This window comes from Lissotriton vulgaris, chromosome 2_1 (genome assembly GCF_964263255.1).
Source record: "Lissotriton vulgaris chromosome 2_1, aLisVul1.2, whole genome shotgun sequence".
NCBI classification, from domain to species: domain Eukaryota; kingdom Metazoa; phylum Chordata; class Amphibia; order Caudata; family Salamandridae; genus Lissotriton; species Lissotriton vulgaris.
Window position 1 is genome coordinate 519,106,990 of NC_141687.1, and position 24,093 is coordinate 519,131,082.

General features: G+C 49.2%; 1 protein-coding gene across 1 annotated transcript in view; it reads right to left on the reverse strand.

The window, feature by feature from the left end:
- The window catches only part of EHHADH (enoyl-CoA hydratase and 3-hydroxyacyl CoA dehydrogenase), a 529,591-nt gene that overhangs the window by 492,586 nt on the left and 12,912 nt on the right, over positions 1 to 24,093 (reverse strand). The window contains exon 2 of the mRNA XM_086955432.1: positions 1,350 to 1,453. Within this exon, the coding sequence (XP_086811558.1) occupies positions 1,350 to 1,453 (104 nt within the window). The remainder of the gene's footprint in view (positions 1 to 1,349; positions 1,454 to 24,093) is intronic.

Genomic DNA, 24,093 nt, shown 5'->3' on the forward strand with positions numbered 1-24,093 from the left:
AAAAGGTGCCTTCTGACTGTGTGGGAGCCCACGGACCTTAATAGCAAGGGCAAACTTTGGGCGACACTTGGCCAAATGGCACCCGCGGTGCGTCCATTGGGGCGTAGGGGCATAGCCCCACTAAGCCTGGACACACCGTGAGCATATAGCAGCCAGCAGCACTAAAAGTAAAATAATAGTAACTGTCACCGACATATAATAATAAAGCGCCAGCAGCAGTAGTGTGCGCATGAGGATTTCTGGACTGTAACTAGCCCGAGCATGCGCTTTATTGTAAGTTCCCCCTTAGAGGGACCAAAGGGGCCGGGGGTGCTGCCTTAGCCAGGGCCCCGGGGTTTGAAAGGTGCCCCCCTAGCCAATCCTGGCACTGCATGCAGCGCCAGGATTGGCTGGCCCACCACGCAAAATACATTATTGGATGCCGCGCGTGGGTGGTGGCACACTGCTCAGCACTACATATATTGGCCAATCATTGTGTGACTTCTGCATGTGAAGCCATGCAGTGATTGGCCATTCGGGAGTCGGGACGCGCCGCGCGCGCCGTGACGTTTAGTTACTCCTCGACCTCTAATGTGTAGGGAGTCGTCCAGGTGCGCGCAGGAAGGACTCAGGAGGTGGAGCACACAAACGTCCGCACTTCGACACATCACACACGTCGCAGTCAACTGATTGAAGTAGGTGTGCTGCTCTTAGTTGAACTTGTGTGTAAAAACAGTTATCAGTATATGTGCACAGCACAGTGTGCAGTGCAAAATAAATTTTAAAATAGTGCGCTTGTGCGCTGGCTGCCGCAGTGTGTTGTGTCCTCACAGACACAGTTGCTTGGGAGTTGTGCCTCCTTCCTGGCGTGGCGACGACTCAAGCCCCCCCCTACACTACTTCACCCAGGACAAAGGACAGACAGTCCACGGCTTCAAAGGACAAGAACTGCCGTGAGGTGAGGCAGGGGATGGACCGTGGACGAGGAGGCGAGGCAATGGGTGTGGCCTGGGCCAGTTTGCAGACATGCGGGGGGCTGCCATGCCTTATCCTCTTCTTTGATCCCATCCTGGGCCTGCACATAATCGGGGGGTCCGCCAGAAAAGGCATCCTTACTAACGACTCCCGACACAGGGATATAGGAGCCAGGGAGGGGTGGGAGTACGAAAAGCGACATATTACCAAACCTATAATCAATATTCACTCCGGGACCGGGACCGGGACCACGGAGATGTCATCTCCATTGAAAAGCGTCGGACTGCGGTCGCGTAACCAAGAAATGTCAAGTAGCCGAAGATGCTCAATTAATTTGATATGGACAACAACAGAGTATAACCAGTATTTTCAAAGTGCAGATTGTAAATATTTACCTCCACTAAACTTGCCATTCTCTCCACAGAGGACAAGAGCTTTTACAGATGGATCAAGATTTACATCCTTCAGTACTTCCACGAGAGACACCTGAACCTGTGGGCTAATGGACAAAAAAACACAAATGAAAGAATGAGCCCATTCTAGAACATCTCATTTCTGCTCTCACGCATTACATTCAACCTTTTGTAAAACACAAGGATTAAACAAAAGTCACACATAGTTGTTAGATTATTACCAAGCACATATCCACTTTAACATGCTGTGATTTAGAAAGAAAAAAATGTTTATGTGTGCCACTGCAAGGTGCTTGCATGGTTGAATCACAGGCAGTACAATGAACAGAACATTTAGAAAAATCATAAATGATATTTGAAGGTGAGACCTTCATACACCCCATTAGGCGCACAATGGATACCTGGTTAGAGGAACTGCTGGCAGGTGATCTTCAGATTACACATTCCTGCTGTCTTAGTACAGTCAAAGTCTACAGCCCTCCTTCAGCCCCGTGGATGGCACAGGATCTTCTTATAGAGTTGACAACTGAACTGATAGCCTTTAATTTGTGGTCTGAAACCAATTCGAAGGGTCAAGGGTTTGGTGTGTTTGGAATACCTCTGCTCCCTTGGATTGAGGCAAGAAATTAATGGATCCAATGGGAAGACAAGATTCACAAAAAAATACAGGACTGCATAGGCTATCCAGGAGGAAAGTATCACCCCATAGAATACTCATTCAATTAAAAACGTACAAAAAACTTGGGCACTAAAAGGACAGCTTTGCTATTCTCATAACCATTGACAGGCAAGGCAGGCACTCATAAGGTGTTACACCATTAAATCCATATTTACCCATGCTGATATGATTAGCACCATTAACCTCGTGATGATCTGGACAGAACACTTTCTCATACATTTTATTATCAGAGTGTCAGAAAGACTAGAGAGAGGACATTTTTTAGAAAGTCAGGCATCACATTGCCATCAATAAACTGGAGACTATGAAAGCTTGGAATACTCGTGGAGGTATACAGGGATTCCCAGCAGGCTACGGATCATGCAGAATCATTAGCAACAAACACTAGAGACTACCTAAGCAAGACCTTTAACAAGGTCCGTCTCCCTTCCACCTCCAAAGAACAGTATTGTGCCTTGAGGCCTAGCAGTAAATGGTTTAACACCACTCTTAAGACAGAGAAGCTTGCAGTATTGCAGTCTGATGCAAAATGGTACCTTTGACAGAGATTCTGAGTTTTGGCCACGATATCTTGTGGACATCTGGTATGGGCCCCTCTCCTGTTTCTGAGACTGCTAAATAGCCCTGGTTTCTTTTTTGATTGGGAAATTGGGTTGAGGGAGCAGCTTAACACTGTTGTTTCCTGATGCTACACTCAAAAGAGATTAATTTGTAAAATAATCCCATTAATGTCGCTGAAGGAGAGGGCCGTGATGGTGGCAGCAGGGATCTCCACTAAGATTGATTACATAATTTTATGGGATATTGGTCTTCCTGTGCACACCATTTAAAAATTGCACACGGTCCAGAACATGGTTTTCAAGAGGGTTCATAATCTTGCAAATTTGATCTGCTTTTTGGGCCCCATCTCAGGGGGAAAAGCATTTGATTCCAAATCAAAGAAGTGGCATGAACAGAACATCTTCCTCCCCAAGTGGTTTTAAAGATCTTGACATCTTCTCGGAGAAAAACAAAGATTTTTTTTCTTCAGATGTTCTGGCCCTATCCCATGAAGGGCCTTATGCGCAATAGAAAGTGCTTTAAAAGCCACTCTTTTTTTATTGGGAGCCACGGTGGCTCCTCCAAACCCCTTGGAGTCCGATTCATATTTTATAATGTTATTCAGAACCTAGACTGCTGCACACTGCAGCCTCTGGAGTTTTTTTAGTAAGCCTTGCTACGTGCCAATAATCCAGCCTCGATAACACTAAAGTGACAACTGTTAAATGAATATCAGGCGAGATGTAAAGGAGAATTTGTTTCAGTAGCTTTAAAAAGGTAAAAACATGAGGAAATTAGCTGATTTATCTGGTCAACAAACGTTTAGAATCAAAAACTATACCTAAACCAGTCACCGAAGTGAAAAATGTAGGTGAAGGTTCCATAGTTGATGGCCACCAAGAGGCATGATTATGAGACATTGAATTCTCATGCACAGTACCACCGCTGTACTTTATTTACAATGGCACTAGTAAAAGTTATTAAGACCTGGAGTACTTGAATTACAAATGTAGTAAAAGCAGCAGAGGTTTCACAGAGAGTGGTCTCCATAAAGGAGCCTCCGTGCTGACGAGCACTGTGCCTCAGGCCGATGCCCTCTGCACTGAAACAGTGCCCTAAAGGTAATTATAAGAGACTGTGCACTGAGGTGGACAAGATCAGAAGGAAAGACTATAGGCATGGACTGAAAACCGCACAGAAGGGGTCGCCTGCTGAGGGTAGAGTGTGTTGTAATGGAACGAGAATACATTTCTGTGCTATTATGAGTTAAACCAGTGAATATTATTCTAAGTTGTCCAATGTACCAAGCAGAATGTGTTATAATGTAGGACTTGATACTATGTTTTATTTCTTCAAGGATGAATTGTCCACTCCTTTTTTTTAATACCTCACTTTTTGTGAAGACCTCAAGTAAACAAGGTTTTGGCTTTAGTATGTCATGCTGATTGGTAGTCATGATCCAAAGAAAAAAAAATTGCTGAGGCTGTACGTAGCAAGGCCCTAGGGAAGGCTTTGTGATACATTATACTGGAGTCAAACCTTAGTGTTGCCCAAGAAACAGATAATGGGTTATAACACAATGGCACGAAACAATAGAGATCTGGTTCATATTTGGAGCTTTAAATGTACTGACAATTTCAATGGGAGAGAGGGCTCGAAGAAAGTTAGGACTTACTAGCAACAAACACAACCAAGGGAAAATATGCACTATATCCATATGCAATTATACATGTGTAGCTCAGCTCCCCGCTGATGGGCTACCGAATACCCGAGATGGCATTTAAAGTGTCTCTCAAACCACAGAAAGCGGGCACCTGTCATTCGTTGTGGGTCTATGAAGAGCTGGTGCACTGGATGGCAGGGAAGGATAAATACTGGAATTCTAACAACACTGCCAGTGCCGGTCGCTCCTAGAGCAGGGCACAAGGAATTGAGTCTCAAACACTCCTGCAGTGGGATAATGAACTGTTTGCTGCATAGCGAGAGTACACAAATAGTAAAAGAGAGTAGAGATCAATTATTTGCTTCAGTTGCTCAGCAGACACCCAGGTCAGGTGGGTGCTTATAACTTAGTAAAATAGAGAACCATTTGCTTGCCGGGGAGAGTGGGATGTTTGAGACTGCAGGGAAGAGATAGCAAAGAATAAAGTCACATAGATAGTTGAAGAGAAACGACTGTGCAGGCCTGGCCCCTACAAAGGGGAGTTAACGCAGCAGGCAGCCTGATGCTGATATAGGGCATAGTGCCCAGGGAGAAAGGAGACAGGATAAATGAAACGTCTCAGTCTGACCAAGGGACTTCGACACCCTGGTCTGGTCTACCAGGCCAGAGGTTGATGGATGATGAGGAACACACAATACCCATTTGAAAGCACTCAGGCTGCACTCACGATATAATACGTGAAATGAATGAATACTAGACAGACCATGCGCAGTTGACAAAGTAGGGCACTGGTACTCGGGCAGAGGGAGCCAGCACAATTTCTTTTTCTGTTAACAGAAGTTGTTTGGCACACCTTCCTCTCCCAGAGAGTGCGGATAGGCTGCACAATCTGCCAGGATCCACAAACGTCCTTTCTTAGAGAAGGTCTGAAAACACCTCTGTATCGGTAACAGGCACAGCTCGACAGTCAGTCAATCTCCCATGCGCCCCAAAGCAATTCCCAGACATGCTTGTGGACAAATTGAGACTGTCTCTTACAGCTGTTAGAGGTTCGCCACATGTGAGGACATGCGGCTAAATACTCCAGTCAAGTATAGTCCTCCCAGTTATTCCAACTCCACTAGAATTTATATCAGTAGCCTCTTATTGTACGGTGGCGGGCGGTTCCAGTGCAGAATTGTGGTCACTCTTACTGCTCTCCTTCTTGACATTATGCACTAAATGGTCATACATGAGAAACATGCTGAAAGGTATGGAGCACAGTCAACCTCGAGGTGGGTTTCTTCCTGCATCACAGAGACTCCTCAGAAGAAATCGACCACCAACTGCAATTTCCTGCTCTCTGGCAATGGGCTGAAAGAAGCTTTATTTCTTCCACCTTTCTAGGAGCAGCTTCGAATGAATGAATGAATGAAAGAAAATACATTTATAAAGTACACTTTAGGCAGATGCATTTTAGCAACAGGATCATATGCTCGCTGTAACTGTTGTTTCAGTCCTGAATAAATCTAGCTCAAGTTTCCTTTGGGGCCCATTGGCGAAAGGGGGGGGGGGGGAGGGGGAGAAGAAAGCACCGACCCGAGGCTCAATGTAAGTGTGATAAAGGCCGCTTTATTGGAAGCAGGTGCATTCTACACAATAACATCCTTGGCCTGCGCCGCACAATCTAAACCTCATGAATATGTAATTTCCTGCCTCACCCCCACCCCCTCCCCTAACTGCTTACCACAATCCACAACAGTAACAATTGGCATAACGTCAATTTGCCTCTCTACCTGGCTAAATACTTTATTGTGCTTGACCTACCCCCCGATAATCCAAACAGTTCTCCTGCTCTTCCCCCATATATTAGGAAGAACCGCCCCTACATACAGAATGCACCCCCACACCTGCTCCAGCGACATGCGAAAACCCCCCCCCACCCAATCCAAACACCCCCTGTATGCACCAGCCTCCAACAAAACACGGCCCAAATTCCCCGTCACCCCCAAACTCCCCCGCAAAGGGAGCTCCCCCGTAAGAAGAGATGCCGGACCTTGGGCCCCCCCCCGAATCATGCCCAGGGAGGGTGGGAGGGAAAAAATTGTCCCAAACGCCACCCCCCGCCCGGCGGCCGAGACACCTCACCTTAAAATGGTGTCTCTGCCGCGTAGCCGGGCGGAAACCACAGCCCGGCCCAGAGGAAGCCCCACCAAGCCCCGCCCCCATAGCCCAAAATCTACTAAACCTTGAACTGTCCCCGGGCGGCGCCATTTCTACCCCCTTCCCCCCCCTTTCCCCCGGCCCCAAATTTCCCCGGGCGGGGCAGGCCTCCCTTCGGTCGGCCCCCCCCCCCCAGGACCCCATTGGGACCCATTGGCGAAAGGGGGGGGGGAAGAAAGCACCGACCCGAGGCTCAATGTAAGTGTGATAAAGGCCGCTTTATTGGAAGCAGGTGCATTCTACACAATAACATCCTTGGCCTGCGCCGCACAATCTAAACCTCATGAATATGTAATTTCCTGCCTCACCCCCACCCCCTCCCCTAACTGCTTACCACAATCCACAACAGTAACAATTGGCATAACGTCAATTTGCCTCTCTACCTGGCTAAATACTTTATTGTGCTTGACCTACCCCCGATAATCCAAACAGTTCTCCTGCTCTTCCCCCATATATTAGGAAGAACCGCCACTCGAGGGACGTGCTAACGGTCCTCGACCTCCCCCCTAGGACCCCCCCCTCCCAAAACCGGTACGTGCCGTATGACCCCGTGGGCAGAACCACCCCCTAACTATATGGAGTGCCGCGGACCCCCCTTAAGCCTCGTGCTGTCCGGTCCATGCCTTTGACCCGCCGGCAGGTCCTCCCCCTCCCCACAGGGCCATGCCCTCCGTCCCACTGCATAGGGTCATGTTCTCCGTCACCACGTATAGGGCCATGCCCTCCGTCCCCAATGCCTAGGGCCATGCCCTTCGTCACCAATGTATAGGGCCATGCCCTTCGTCACCAATGTATAGGGCCATGCCCTCCGTCACCAATGTATAGGGCCATGCCCTCCGTCACCAATGTATAGGGCCATGCCCTCCGTCACCAATGTATAGGGCCATGCCCTCCGTCACCAATGTACAGGGCCATGCCCTCCGTCACCAATGTATAGGGCCATGCCCTCCGTCACCAATGTATAGGGCCATGCCCTTCGTCACCAACGTATAGGGCCATGCCCCCGTCACTAACTGTATAGGGCCATGCCCTCAGTCGACGTCACCCCCCGGGGCGTGCTTCCTGGCCACGGAATCGAGCTCCCAACAGGTATGCCGCACTAAAACGGGGCCGTGCCCCCTCTCTGGTGCCCAGGGCCCCCCGGTCCACACCAGGCCTGAGAAGCCGCTCCGCGCCTGCAGGCGGTCTGCCGAAGCCGGCCGTCCCACCAGAGAGAAGCCCTCCGGATGCGTGTCCCACACCTGCGCCCGTCCGCCAGGAAGAAACCCCTGCCGCAGTGCCCCCCAACCACCCCCCCGTCATCTACCATACCCCGCAGCCCCCGACAAGTCAGCGGCACCGTTCAGCGTCAGACCCCACTGCGCGTTGCGACCCCCCTGTCCTCCGGCGGGCGTGCTCCCTGGCCACGGAGTCGAGCTCACTATGGAGATTGACCACACTGACCTGGGACCGTGCCTCCTCTCTGGCGCCCAGAAAGAAGTCCTCCCCACAGTGCGTCACCCCCAGAGCCTGTCCGCCAGGAAAAAGCCCACTGCAACGAACGTACCCCTCCCCCACGCGCGACTGCGACCTCGTTGCAACCCCCCTGTCCTCCGGCGGGCGTGCTCCCTGGCCATGGAGTCGAGCGCACTACGGAGAATGATCACACTGACTGGGACCGTGCTTCCTCTCTGGCGCCCAGAAAGAAGTCCTCCACACAGTGCGGCACCCCCAGCGCCTGTCCGCCAGGAAAAAGCCCACTGCAAAGAACGCACCCCCCACCCACGCGCGACTGGAAACGCCCGCGGCCCATTGAAACGGTAATCTTGTTCGCCGCATTCACAAGTGCATATGCAGATATTTAGTAAGGTTTTTCACGCTAGGACCTCAACTGTGAAAAATGTCACTTTTGTAAAGTTTTGAGCTTGCCTCCTTGTTTCCTACTAATAAAATGGAAGAGCGTACCCTTCTCCCACGCAAAATGTCACATTTATAAACTCTACGTGCTCGCCTCCTTGTTTCATACCCATAAAAAGGTGCTACAGAAGACATCAGCATGGTACCCCGCAATGCCCCTTTGTATAGAAAACATCAGCAATATGTCAACTGCAAAGAAAAGTATGTATATATTTTTTGAGCTTGGGATTCCAACACCGAATGCAAGAACAGTAACCTGGGCCCAGATTGAATATATTTCACTGAAACGGAGGCGCAAAGTGCAACTCCGCATTGCTCTATAGAAAAACCGTGTAGCACCAAATGTACCACGAGTCGCCTTTCAATCAGGTCTTCGCTGGCCCTCGTGCCAAAACAGACTGGTCCCCCGCAAATTACTCTCATACTTCACTATACGAAACCTTTATAGGTTCCGGATTAGCAAGCTACCCATACTCCGGCCTTGTTTTTATTGAATTTGACAAATGGATTCAAATGAACCAACACCTCTGAACAGCACCTCACTGAGGCAATGACATGCAAGGCCATTTAAATAGCACCTTTTTCTTGCAAGATCTCGTATGCCTGTAATTAAGAGGCAAGGATCGCTGCGTATATGCCGACAGCTTGTTGCCGCCCCCTGTGAACCATGTAGCAGGATTTAACAAAACTGACAGCTATTTGCGTGAAGACATTTCGACCAGCTACCTCCTGCTCCCCACCTCGCCGTCAATCCTTAAAGGCCGAATCAACACAGTTCAATGCAGGCCCAAAATGTTACCCCTGGGCAACAATCTGTAACGAAACTCACCAGAAACATTATTCTCAATTATGACGTGTCAAAGACCTGCTCACCATTGTACAAATGAACGACCAGACAGAATTCAACTTTGGTCAATTAACAGGGCGATGGGAAGACAATTGAAACTGAGATCACACAGCAGAGACTCGAATTTCTACTACATGCACCCGATTCCCAGCTGAAGGTCTGCTGATGTCATGTATCCCTTTCAATTTCGCCACATATTGAAGGCTGTGGGGCTCTAGATGAAAGATGACTGATGGTTATTCAAAGAGCTCAAGCAAATGTTAATGAGTCCTTATTTGCATATTTATTTATTTATTTATTTTTTCTTTGATGAAATGCCATTGATTATTACATTCTACGATGATGAATGCGGCTACTGATGTTCTCCGATATGTAATTAGTCATTAGACATAATGAACAGATCAATTATGAGAAAGGGCCGAGATTAAGAAATATCAAACAAGACCGCCCAATGTAGCGGGCGAAGGCGGTATTTCTTGGGGGCGCGTGGATTACCGCAGCACCGACGGCGCACTAACACAGTTCTACGACTGTGAGGTCATAAGGGGACGGGGTCTCACAATCACCTAGTTAATATCAGCGGGGCCGCGCAGAAGCCATCCCAGTGTACCAGAACGCTCCGCCGGTGCTCTACAAAGCTCTAAGGCTGTGAGGCCATAAGGGGTTTTCCAATCTCGGGGCCGCGCAGAATCCTCTCCAGAGTCCCAGACCAGCACCAAACGCACCCGCGCGACCTCGGCTGCGTGCAAAAGAAAAGAATACAGGGCGACAGGCCCGCGTCAATCTATACGCCGAAACTTCCTGCCCCGCCCGGGGGAAAACTGGGCCTTCACCCCCCGAACCACTCGGCTGCGCAGCACTGCCGCCCCTCCCCCCCCCCCCAGTCACCCAGATGCACACGCCACCGCCGCCCGAAGTGCGGTCGAGCAGGTGGCAAGAGTCTGCAACCTATGACCCTTCACGTGAGAAAGGTTCCTCTGAGGCCTGTATCATACGCCCTAACTGCCTCACAGGCACTGAAACGCCATGATTGTGGGCGGTCCCGCAGGACAGTGGCGCACGCCAAGCCGAGCCCTTGAAGAAAAGGCGCAAACTGTGCCCGTGTCAGCGGAGCGCCGCTCATTTGTCCTCAGATCGAATGTGCATCAGGAAGTTATCCTTTGGGTAGACAGCACAACACAAAGGGCTGCCTGTCTGTTTATGAAAGAAATGGGTAACAGGCAGGGTCAAATAAAGTCACCAGCATGGACCCAGACCACCCCTGCGAAAAGAAACAAGCCTTTCTAAAATAACGTACAACCCCAAAATCTACGCCGAAGCAAAAAGTTAGTTGCAAATTAGGCAAGTGGCAAACCGCGCCCCCGCCGATCCCTGTTCCCGCTCCGGGAGCCGCTGAAGCCACGAACCACCGCTCCCCCATAGTGAGGAGCAGGCAGTCCCCTCTGAAACCCGCAACACATCGCACTGAGAAATGCCACAGTACCGTAACGCCCATTCCTCCACCTCGAAACCACTAAGAAGTCCATACCCCCAGCGTACACTCCCAAACCTTTTCACCCAAGAGAACCCCAGCAAGAATGTCTGGATAACAATAAGCCACATTTGTACACCGCAAACAATATCTGAATAATGAACAATAAACCCCCTGTGCAACCGCAAACAATCACTCAGAAGGGTCTTTACACCCCCCTGCCCCAAAGTAGCACCCCGGCGGCCGTATGGACCCTTCGGGTAGGGGCAGAAGGGACTCACCTAGTCCCACGTGGGAGCCTGACCACCCGCACTAGCCAGAACAGGCCCATCCGCTCGGTCGCGTGGAGCCGCATGCTGCTCTCCCGAGCTCCTCCCACGTCCAGCGATGTGTCCCGCGCCGGTAAAGTCTTTGTTTCAAGCCTGAAATGTCAATGTCCCATCGTACACACACACTCGTGAAATCCTCCACAGGCCTTCCGCTCGTGCCGCCAGCAACCATGTAGACCCGAAAATTGTGTCCATCCCAAAAGTTGTCCAACCGAATGTCCAAAACTCCCTGGCCATGAAAAAATTGTCCCAAACGCCACCCCCCGCCCGGCGGCCGAGACACCTCACCTTAAAATGGTGTCTCTGCCGCGTAGCCGGGCGGAAACCACAGCCCGGCCCAGAGGAAGCCCCACCAAGCCCCGCCCCCCAGCCCAAAATCTACTAAACCTGGAACTGTCCCCGGGCGGCGCCATTTCTACCCCCTTCCCCCCCCTTTCCCCTGGCCCCAAATTTCCCCAGGCGGGGCAGGCCTCCCTTCGGTCGGCCCCCCCCCCCCAGGACCCCATTCTGCTCCAGTTTTCGCTATAAGAAAACAGATACCCAACAATAGCGAACCATTCCTTTAGAACATAACATTATTTATTGCAAACAATATGTAGTAGTACTCATACAGAGAAGTTGAAAGATGCTAGTTCAACTTAACCCTTTGATGTGATTTAAATGCCTCTAATATAGCTATCAGTCTGATTTGAAAGATTTTGCATGCACATCACCCTGTGTGTCATAAATGCTCTACTGGTCTTCATAACACCTATCGAAGTCAACATTTCCCAGACAAGAAGGCTCTTGCAATCTCTTCGCTGGTCAGTATGAAGTGTAGCTAACCATCTACAATCCCCACAGTGCTCTTTGCAAAGTATCTTTTGAACAGTGGTTGTTTTCTGATCCCTCAAGTGGTAGACGGTGCATAACAGTAGAGGGAGGCAGTCACTAGCAGCATATCTGAAAATGTATCAGCTCTCAGTGAGAAAAAAGTTGATGCACACCAAGTCTACAGGCCAGTTGGTCTCTCATCACTCATACAGGTGAAGTCTGCTCATTGTTTTCTTTTTCAAATACACCAGGAGTCATTTGGGAATATTCTGAAACAATAATGTACTGTCTAGGGCAGTCGGCTTTTTGCAGATAATTTCATTGGCTCGCTCCACTTCCTAGATATACTGTAAATGAGCAGAAATGTGAGCACCGCAACATAATAGTCTTGAATGAAGAGGGCTCTTCCTTTACTAGCAACTTGTTACCGTTCCTCACTAGGGTAAGAGCCTTATGGTGAAAGCAGCTAATGAAGAAGTGTAGTTGGTTTAACCCCCTCAGCCTGGAGAATCACAGCAATACCCGGACCACTGATTTGAGCTTTGTGGAGCAGTCTCATGCAGCCTTGCCAAAAGTGTGAGCCCTATGTTGGTGAAGAAGCTGTGATTACTTACCAGTGATAGCATTACTCTGAATCTTTCTCTATCCGTGATGAATCATATTATAACACCCCTGAGCCTCCATTCACAATCCCTTCTCAATTAATAAAAGACCCTCCCCACTCCGCACTTTCTGTTCTGTTCCTAGTCCAAACACAACACAGTTGGACTGGTTCAAAGGGAGGGCTCAATTCATCACTACAAGAAAAGGATTCAGAGTAATGCTATTACCTGTAAGTAATCGCAGCATTACCTCCTCGTACCCTTGACCGTGAGAGACCTCGAGCATACCCTTCCAGCCTCGCTCACTGGCATCCGGGGTGAGGATTACCTGATCACCAGATCTGAGACCACAAAGACACCCCCTTCAGAATGTTTGCCTGAAAGAGCCACTATTCCAGTTCACCCCGAATAACAGGAGTAACCGGGAGAAGACAAGTCAACTCCTGCACATTGGGGACCCAATTGCTCAATATGAACCTCATCAGGACATTGAGGAGCCAACGAGCCTATGGAACCAAGAACACAGTGACCACCAGGTCCTCTTGTACCAGAATCCAAAGGCACACAGGCGGAACCGGAGCGAACAACAAATCCATCAGATGGGAATTAATTTTCAACGTTCTTTAGTCTGCCAATATGACAATGCCCAGATCCGTCTGGAACTGGTCCCCAATGAAATGGAGATTGTGAGATGGAACTAGTTGTGAGTTCCTCGCATTGATCAAGAATCCATTGAAAGACTGAAAGTCCAGGACCTTGTGGACATGCAAACAAGTCAAGTCACCAAGCAGTCTTCCAGGTAAGGAAAGACAGCCACCCTCTGCAGATGAGGAACGGGAGCCAAGACCTTGGTAAAGACACAGGAAGCAGACTTTGACAAAGGGAAAAACCTGGATTTGGAAATGACAAGCTCCCACAGCAAACATCAGAAACTTTGATGATAACAAGGATGAACAGGAACATGCAGGTAGGCATCCTGGAGGTTGACCGTAGTCATAAAGTAACCTAGGCAGCATCTTGAAAGGAATCAATTGTAGGAGAGTAGGGTCTGCAATCCTATGATCACCCAGATTTTTTGCTTTTGTTTCACTGGTTTACGACTTTCTCTGGTTGTGGGCCTGCCAATCAGACCCACAGCCTAGCTGTTCTCTCACTAAATTGACATGTGTACCTTAGGTGCATTATCCAATTGGTACTGGGCCACCTTATCAGACCCTGTAACTCAGGGCATAGGTGTACCCAGGGCCTACCAGGGGCTGAAGCATGTATTATGCCACCCCTGGATAGCCATCTAAATCTGACACAACTGGCTGCACGACAGCTGGGGCAAGGTGGTGTAATCACCCTTTGCTTTAGATATAGTATACCTATATCTAACCCTAAAAATGGACACACAGATTCCTATCAGTCACTCCTATGGCAGACCTTGACAATCCTGAAGGCAGAGTGCTTGGAATCGTGTGAAATGGTGCTCTGGCATGAGCTGAGCCCATTTGCAGCTTGCGGAACCAAGTCCTAATAGCTGTTCCATGATAACGCATACCATATACTCTTAAGTGCATTATAATCCTCGCGGTTAAATGCTATCTCTGGTATTGCTTTATCAAAACATGTCGAGTAAGGTGTCATACGAATTGGAATACTAACCCCTCGCCAATTCTGGCGACGGGGTTAACCTTCCACCCTTCTAGAGGGACGCGACATGTAAGTAACTGTGAACCCCGGTTAAAGTTAACTGAAGCCTCAGCTCCACAAAATGGATGCTGCCACCACAGACACGAGTCTGACCTCCTGCTGCTGGGAGTCCTTCCAGCGAGGAGAGCTTGGACAAAGGGTTTCCTGTCAGGGGCGGTGCTAGCACCATCCCAGACAGGGTTTTGTGTATCCTGGGTAGGCAGGGCTTTACAGGAAGGTGACTGCTGAGTGGCACCCCGGTGCTCACTACGCATCTGCCGGCTAGAACCAGTTCCAGGGGCACACCAGCCCCTGGCCTGGGGAAAGTCCGGCATGGGAGAGGGGTGTAACCACCCCCCTTCCTGGTCCCACCCCTAGGGCAGGACCTAGTCGCGTACCCACCCCTTTCTTTAGGATAAAGGCAGGAGCGGGGACCCTTCCAAATTAAATCATCTTTGAATCAAGAAACTTCTTTCTACGAAAGGAACTCTCGACTTCTTCTCAAGATTTCTCCATTGTGGCTAAGGAGTAGTCACCCTGCATCCGCAAGCACCATCTAAGAACTCTGAGGTTTGCTGCACGTCCTTCCTCCGGAATCCGACTGACCAGCTCGACGAGACCCGGCTTCCCTGGCACCTCTGACCTCTACCTACCTCTACAGCTAAGCTGAGAACCGTAGGTGCGACGAGACCTCGAGGGACCGGCCATCATCAGAACTGCACGACATCTATCCAGCACGACCGCCGAGGGATCCTCTGGTGAGTGCTTTGGGGTCCGAGAAGCCCGACCCTGAGCAGCTCCAGCACCGAAGTCCAGCCTCCCAGCATCTCCACGATCTGCGTGGGGCCCTTCTGCTTTTTGCTGCTCACCGCGTTGTTGGCTACTAGCCCGCTGGCTTGTGGCCTTCTGAACGACGCCCGACGACATCACTGCTGCTGGTCTGGTTGCTTCAGACTGGCCCTCGCTCCCTTCCAAAAGAGGAGCACCCCGGACCCTCCTGGTCCACCCCAGACGCCATTTTGAGTCCATCGCGTGGGCTTGAATTTGCCAAGACTTGTTGCCCCAATCCTGGGTCCAGCGACGTCGACAGCATCAACCATCGTGGGACAGCTCACACCTCCATCCTGGTCGCCGACAACGCCTCCTGGTCCGAGAGATCTGCAGAGCACAGCGTCGCCCACTCACCTAGTCGAGGTGACTACCATCCGGTGCCCTCCTGGTGCCCCCTGACTACTGGCTAGTAGTCACGAACTTGGTCCCCTCTGCTTTCAGGTGTCATCCATCTTCGATCCAGGCTTGGATCAACTCGAACTATCTTCCCTGGTCGCCTGCCAGCAACTCCTTTCTTCAGGCTTCTGGTTCGTCTACGAGGATTCCCGACGTCTTTTGAGACATATGCAGCTGCAGCCCCTGGGCTAGGTAACTTCGGCATTTCGGTGCCCCAGCATAGCCTCACTATCCAAGGGTCAGGATCCACTGTCGTTTTCGACCTACCTTATCGGGTTCGCCCGAGAACACTAACTTAGTCTTTACTAGCTCCCATAGACTTTGTCCCACATCCCGCGTGAGAGTGCACACTCTGCACCCGAGTCCCCTAGGCCTCCTACTAGTAATCTGAAGGTTCAGTAACGTAGTCCTAGCGATTCCAAAGCCTATTAGTACAGTACTTACCTGCTAGTAATTTCGCATTCCACTTCCATAGTATATGGTTTTTCGTGTCCCTCGGGCACTTGTGTAAATTGTGCAACTTGAAGTATTTTCGTAAGAGTTTTGTTGTGTGCTTAGTACCCTGTCCTCATAAAGAGTACAGGGCTATTGTGATCTAAATAAATACACTGTTTATTTTCATAACACTTGTGTGGTGTCCTTTCACTTGGTGTTCAAGGGGTATATGTGATGGTATAACAGCTGGCTTAACACGCCCTCTAGAGTTTAGCCCGAAGACTGCTCGTATCCACGCTACTAGGATAGCTAGTCTATAAGGTTGACTTACAACCAATCACCATAAGGGTTGTTTGGACTGATACAAAGTGCTCACTAGAATAGTGAACATTATATATCAGGCCAACTTCTCACATCAATGTCACTCACTTGTTGAGGAGCTTGAAATCTAACACTGGCTGGAACTCCCCGAACACCTTCTGAACAAGGAACACGATTGAGTACACCCTTTGAATTACCTGATCCAAAGGCACCGGAATTACTGTATGCTTCCAAACCAAGGCCTGGATCCCTTCCAGCAGCACCTCCTTTTTCACTTGATTCCTGGGGACAGCAGTAGGGATGCACACCGTATCAGGAGGAAGCGAGATGAAGTCTATACGATAACCGTGCTGCACGATATACCTTACCCATTTGTCAGAGGGAACACACCCATGCTGGAAGAAAATCTGTCAAACGGCCATCCACAGGAAGCGTGGCCACAGAAGTCCCACCATCAATAGCAGAGACCAGAGTATCTTGCCATCGCATGCAGGTGCGGACACGAGGAGGGTCCCGGGGAATAACAAAAACACTCACCATAGCAGTAGACAAATTTCTGACAGCAAAGTCCCCCAGAACCACACATGAATCACAGGCGACAGGCCAGCCAAAGCACTGGAGCACGTGCACCGCACCTGCCCAGAAGTAAAAGTGAAGATTTGTACAAAAGAGTAACAGGAAGCGAGGGGGGGGGGGTCTCTTTTATTCATTGGGAAGGGATTGTGAATGGAGGCACAGGGGCCTTACTATGAGATTCATCATGGCGAGAGGGACGAGGAGGTAATGGAGTACAATAGCTGTATGGCTTCAAGCTTGGCTCCTAATTTTTCCAGCAGCATGCAGGTGATTTGTGATGAACATGCATTGCAGCAGTTTTGCAGTAAGTAAGTGAGATTTACACTCCCAAGGGCATATAGCAGCTTGAAGTTATAGGTTTGAAAGAGTAGAAAGCCTCCAGTGGTCAGCAACAACAAACCACTGACCAGTATATTCAAAACAGCTAAGTTGATATCCATCTTGACTTCTTCTTTTGTAACTTAAAGCAAATCAGTAGGATGCTGATATGCAATTTCTCAATGGGTGAATGCATTTGTTTTAAAAATTCGACACAGGATATTCCCATAGTTGAGCAGCAGCCTTGTTTATGACGAAACCTTGTGAGCCAAAGACCAACATCTAAAAAAGATGATGAAATATCAGTCTCTCAAACAGCATGCTGCTACCAGTCTACTGGAGAGAATCCTAGTTCAGGTCATGTTATGCTCTGTGTACCCTGAAAATAACCAGATTGAGCTAGTGCACAGCAAAGTCTTTCTGTATAGAGTTCAAATTGATTTGTAAATTCTAAACACATCCCGTAAAGGGGGCAGAAGGAAGGTAGGGTCAGGGCATTCAAGGTTAACAGTTATTTAAAAGCTGCTCTTGCGCAAAAACAGATATGCATTGCTTTGTAAAATAGTAATTAAAGGATGGTTACTTAAGCTAAACCCCTTGAGCCAGACTTAAAAAGTAATTAATCTACACACAGTTTTCTTTCTATGTTTGTAGTAGATTTTCTTACTTTTTTGATGTTTGACCAGGCATCCTTAATGTGGTTACCCCTGAGTTTTTGCCTTCTGACCTCCTGTTTTCAGTGACTTCGTTTTTGTTGGCTTTAGAAATCTGGGCACTTTACCACTGCTAAGCAGTGCTATAGTGCATGTACTCATAAAACATGGTAACATCGGTTTATCCACAATTGGCATATTTGATTTACTTAGAAGTCCCTTGTAAAGTGCACTACACGTGCTAATGGTCTATAAATCAAATGCTACTAATGGGCCTGCAGGACTGATTGTGGTTCCTACTGAAGCAAACCTTTAAACATGTTTAAGGCCTGCTATTGCAGAGCCTGTTTAGTTCAGTTTTAAACTGCCATTATGACCTCGCAAGTTAACCTACTTGCCAGGCTCACACCTTCCTTTTTATTACATATACTTCACCCCTAAGCTAGGCCCTGGAAGCCCATGGGCAGGGTGCAGTGTATTTAAAAAGAAAGACACGCTTTACATGTCCTGTAAGTTAAATACTCAAATTCGTTTTGACTACTAGAAGGCCTCTCTCTCCCACAGGGTAACATTGAGATTGCCTTTTTACATTTTGTGAGTCGTTTCCAGTTGGGAACAGACGGGACCCTCTGCGCACACAATTTTAAAAAAAAACGTACTGTGAAGTTGGTATTTAAATCACAATTTTAAAAGTTTACATTTTCCTACTTAAACCATGTGGTGCCTTCTGCCTGTCTGTGGAATACATGTCTGGGGTGGATAGCTTCCCGCATTCCCTCTACACAGCCACACACAAAGGAAGAGTATGTGTTACTGAGTAGCCATCTGAATGCTGATGGGTCATCCTGAGCAGGATGGGAGGGAGGACCTCACACCAGGGCTGTGTCCTGTCACCACACAAAGGATTACATACCCTCCAGGGGTGTGCCTGGAGCCAGGGCAGGAAAGGCAGGGTTTTGTGAACTTCAAAGCATCTCTCGGAATTCTCCCTACCTTAAAGGCCGAACTGGGTATAAGCACTTGACGTCTGACACCACCAAATCAGGAACATTCTGGAACTGAAGACATTCTACCAGGAAGAAGGCTGTTGTGTTGCCAAGAAGGAATTACAATTTGCTGAACTGCTTGCTGTGTTGGCCTGCTGCTTCTTGCCTGCGAGTGAGAAGGACTGGACCTGCATCTCTACACCCCAGAACCTATGTACTCTAAAAGAGCCTGTTGGCTTGCCTCCTGTTTCCGAAGTCTCAGTAATATCAACAACTTCACTCTAATTTTCAACAAGCACCTGGACTTTACTTGCTGGAAGTCTTTCCCTGCCAATGGTGCACACCCAGGCCAGGGGAATTGGACCTGATTTTAAATAGCTGCATCTGCCAGAACCGGAGCATCAACACCATTGCGCCGATCGGACCGGATACATCTCCTGCTGCAAGATCATACTTGATGCATCACAGCTGTTGCAGGAACCAGAACTTGCGCAACTATGCCATTGTGCCAATCAGAACCTATGCATCTCCTGCTGCGAGATCAGGATCAAAGCATCACCGCTGTTGGAGGGACTGGACCAGCGCAGTACACTCAGAACCGGTGCATCGAATCCAGGACCACCGCTCCGGAGCCAACACATCACTGCCACTGCATGGAGTAGATAGAAGCATCACCCCTCCAGCGTAGATTAACCCAGCGCATCATATTCGGATCTGCCACACTCGGAACTGCCACTTCGTACCACAGAACCAACACATACCCGCAGTTGCGTGGAGAAGTCAGTAGCAAGACCCCAATCATCAACGCATCTAGTGCTGCTACAAGGATTAAGGTGCTTTTGCTCTGCGGGCCATACGTGAGTCCTGTAGCAGGCTTGCGCTCAATTGCTGGTGGCCTGAACTCTGGACTTAGTCGCAGTCCAGCGCAACCAATTAACTCTTTGAGAGCTATTTGCTTTTAAGCGCTATTTTTGCATCTAATCTTTAAAAATTCATATCTTGCCTTCTACTGATTGGATTTTTGTCCTTTTGGTCTTCTTTTATTTATAAACATTATTCTCTATTTCTCTAAACTGTGTGGAGTATGTTGTTTGTATTTTCACTGTGTTACTGAGTGTTGTGTGCATAAATACTTTACACAATGCCTCTTAAGTTAAGCTCTGTGTCAAGCAACCAGAAGATGAGCGCAGGTTAATTTAGCGTGTGTTTCTAGCTTACCCTGACTAAGATTGTGGCCCATACTTGGAGACGGGTAAATACCTCTGCCAACTAGAGACCCTATTTCTAACATATGAGAGTAGTCAAAATACTTTCCATAAGTTAGAGATAGCACATGAATAAGTCAGTAAGACTTGGGTTTCTTCCTCCTCCCAAGATAGCCCCAAACCAGTGACATTGTCAGATCACGTGGCAAAGCCCCACGCTAAGTTTGAGGGGTTTACAATCTGGGGATTCCTTGACCCAGGAAGCGACTGACAACTGCAAGGAACTCTCCAACCCCACCTCCAATACCAACAACATCCCACCATGACAAGACCTGTGCGACTCGCTGGCCACCTTCTGCCATCGCAAGATCACAGACATCCACAATAGCTTTGACGCCGTCACCACCCTGGCACCCTCTGAGACCCCCGCTCCCTCGACCACCAACAACACCAACCTCCTGCTCGACTGGAACAACATCAATGACGACGGCACCATCAAGATCATGAACACCATCCACTCCGGATCCCCGGAAAACCCCAGTCCACACCACATCTTCAACAAAGCCAGCAGCACCATCGCACCCCATCCCCGGAAAACCATCAATATCTCCTTCGAGACAGCAACCTACCCGGACAGCTGGAAGCACGCAGAGATCAACGCCTTACTCAAGAAACCCAAGGCAGACCCCAAGGACCTCAAGAACTTCAGACCCATCTCCTTGCTCCCGTTCCTGGTGAAGGTCATCGAAAAGGCCGCCAACAAACAACTAGCCAGCTTCCTCGAGGAGAACAGCCTCCTGGATCCATCCCAGCCCAGGTTCCGCAGCAACCACAGCACCGAAACTGCCCTCATTGCCTCCACAGATGACATCAGGAACCTGCGAGAAAACGCGTCCCTCATCCTCCTGGACCTGTCAGCCTCCTTCGATACGGTATGCCACCGCACACTACGAACACGCCTCTATGACGCCAGAATCCTATAGCAGGCCATGGACTGGACCACCTCCTTCCTCTCCGGCAGAACACAAAGAATCCGCCTCCACTCTGAAGCCACCGAGATCATCTGCGGCGTACCTCAAGGCTCATCCATCAGCCCAACGTTATTCAATGTCTACATGGCATCGCTCACCCGTGTCGCACGACGAAATGACCTCAACATCATCTCCTATGCCGACGATACCCAGCTGATCCTCTCCCTCACCAAAGACCCCCTCACCGCCAAAACCAACCTCCATGAAGGAATGAAGGCCGTCGCAGACTGGATGAGAAACAGCCGACTGAAGCTGAACTCGGACAAGACGGAGGTCCTCATCCGCGGACCCACCCGCTCGGCCTGGGATGACTCCTGGTGGTCTACTGCACTAGGAGCACCCACTACACCCACCGACCACGTTCGCAACCTAGGGGTCATCCTCGACTCCACCCTCTCCATGAAGAAGCAGGTCAACGCTGTCTCCTCCTCCTGCTTCAACACCCTCCGCCTGCTTCGCAGGATCTTCAAGTGGATCCCCACTGAAACAAGAAGGACGGTCACCCAGGCCCTCATCAGCAGTAGACTGGACTACGGAAACGCCCTCTACGCCGGAGCCCCAGCTAGACTTCTGAAACAGCTCCAACGCATCCAGAACGCCTTTGCACGCCTGATCCTCGCCATCCCCCACCGCAGCCATACCACACCCCAGTTGAGAGACCTGCACTGGCTCCTCATCAACCAGAGGATAACCTTCAAACTCCTCACCCACGCACACAAGGCACTCCACAACACAGGACCAGCGTACCTCAACAACCGTCTCAGCCTCTACACCCCCAACCGCAGCTCCACTCCACAGACCTCACCCTCACCACCGTCCCCCGCATCCGAAGAGGGACCGCCGGCGGCAGATCATTCTCCCACCTCGCCACCAAGACATGAAACACCCTCCCCGTCCACCTGCGGCAGACCTAAGACTGCCTAACCTTCAGGAGACTTCTCAAGACCTGGCTCTTCGAACAGTAGCAGTGACCCCCCAGCACCTTGAGACCCTCACAGGTATATAGTGCGCTTTATAAATGCTATGATTGATTGATTGATTTACATCGTACTTCCCTATATGCTAGTATCTGACGTTCTTCGATCCAATTCCATACTACTTGATCCTGTAGCTCAAAGCAAAAGGTTTTACATTGAAAGATGTCGGTTATTTTAGCTGAGAATAGGAATATATATTTGATTCCCATTACTCTCAGGGGTATATTTACAAGAATTGCAAATTTGAGGTTGCTTAACAGCAAATTTTTCCCCAATATCGCAGAAATTCATTTCTATGTAAGCAATGTTGCTACATGGCGATAGTATCAGCTAGTAGCGGCGAAAACTGCTGCAAACACTAGCGATAAGGCGATATAAAAATTTGACATTAGTGAGTAAAAAAGTAATGAGAGGCCAATTAACGGCCCAAAAATTCATGTTAATCAGCCCAACATCACTTTTCAGCCTCTAGAGGCAAAAATAGACTATAAATCTATAGATCTGGGTGTATGGGGATTTCAACAATGTCCAGTCTGCAGACGGGGGCGGTATTGACATTTGAGCGCACCTCCGTGTCGGTGAACCGAGCGGCTGGGATTCGCTGTCTGGCAGAGCATGTGACAGAGAACACCCTAGACTCCAAACTAGACTCTGTACTCGCAGCGGGTACCTCCCTCAAACAAACGTGCAATTCCTTTGAGAGCCACAAACAAAATCACAGTCGACTTCACCCAGGAATGTGCAGATCATCACAAGCCAACTTGCAAGGTACATGACATTGAGCAAGAACTGGAAAAAGTCCTCCCCGATTACCCTGAGCACAGGGTTACAGGTGCAGCAGCTAATGGCAAGTGTGAAGTCACTGCAAAGAATTTTCTTCCCTCATTACGCCATGGTTGTGCAAAAGTAGAGGGACTTGTCTCTAGTGGTTAAGCCATGGTTACGAAGGTTGGGCATCAAATACTCCCTCTTCTACCTGTAAAGGCTGCAAGTGATCTCAGATGTTGACACGCAATTATTGACACAGTTGAACAGGTCTGGATCTGGCTGTAATCTTCTTGTCGCCAGGTGCTGCGGACAGGGAGTGAAGGGTCTGCCCAACAAGCTGTCATTCATGGAGTCAGTCATACTGGGAGGCGTAGGCGGAGCTGGCGTCCCCTGCCACAACTACAAAGTCCCCCAATCTGCAGCAGGTTATACAAGAGAGGCAGATGGCACTGCATGCTCAGAGACAGAATACCAACACTTCCCCAGAAAGCTCCCGCAGCGACGTGGGGTTCACTGCGACGTGGTCACCAGGTGGAGTCTATGCAACCCCTGGATGTGGCTCCTCAGATGGCAGATAACCTAATTTAATGTTGACTCGTTGTACTTCTCTCCTTCTTCCACAGTTAAAGACAGTTCCGGAGTCCCTGGCTTTCTGCGGTTCCTGATCTCTAGCTTCCTGTTGCTGAAGTTTCGGTCTACTGAGGTCAGCACTTAGAGGGGGTCAGATCCAGTCAATACTCAAAAGGAACAGAGCAGTTGTTCAGGTGAGCGATGCATGTCAGGAGTGGTGGTGGTCTCCTTGGTGCTCCGAGCTGCAATGGTAGGAGGTCTGTGGCAAGGATGAACTCTGGAAGTTCTTAAATTATCCAACGCCCTCATTTATGAGGCCTATCGGCAATCTTGCAACGCTGTGACATCACTTGTTTGGCGTTCCGGTGGCGCAATGTGCCACAGCAGGTTTACAAGGCCACAAAACTCACTTTACGTGGCTTTTCATGGCCTTGTAAATATGTGCCTCTTTCACAAATTAAACAGTGTGAAAGAGGCAATCAATGGGTTTTAAGGGTGTTTCCACACCAAGCCAATGGAATCTGAAGCATTCCCAGGGTTACTAGAAACTGTAAATCTTCGGAATGCGTCAGAATCTAACCACCCGAAAAGGGTGGTGCTTGGGAGGCGCTAAGAGGATAAACGTTTTAATTGCTCCTTTTTCTCAATTTATCTATGTGTGCAGCATTCTGCAACACACTGAGAAAGCGGAAACACCCTGGATTGAAAGTGTTTTTTGCAGGTCGGCGTCCCTTCATGCAAAAAAAACAATCAACTCGGCGACACAGTCACCCTTGCACCAAGAGGCAAGAGAGCCTGGATTGGTGAATTGCATCCATTGTGAACTGACGTAGGGGAAAAAGACACGGAGGCTTAATGAAACCCTTGTGACAGTTTAACGTCGCTGTGTCATTTTCTTGACATACTTGCTTCAGGAATTTTACACCATGTTGCACCGTATATA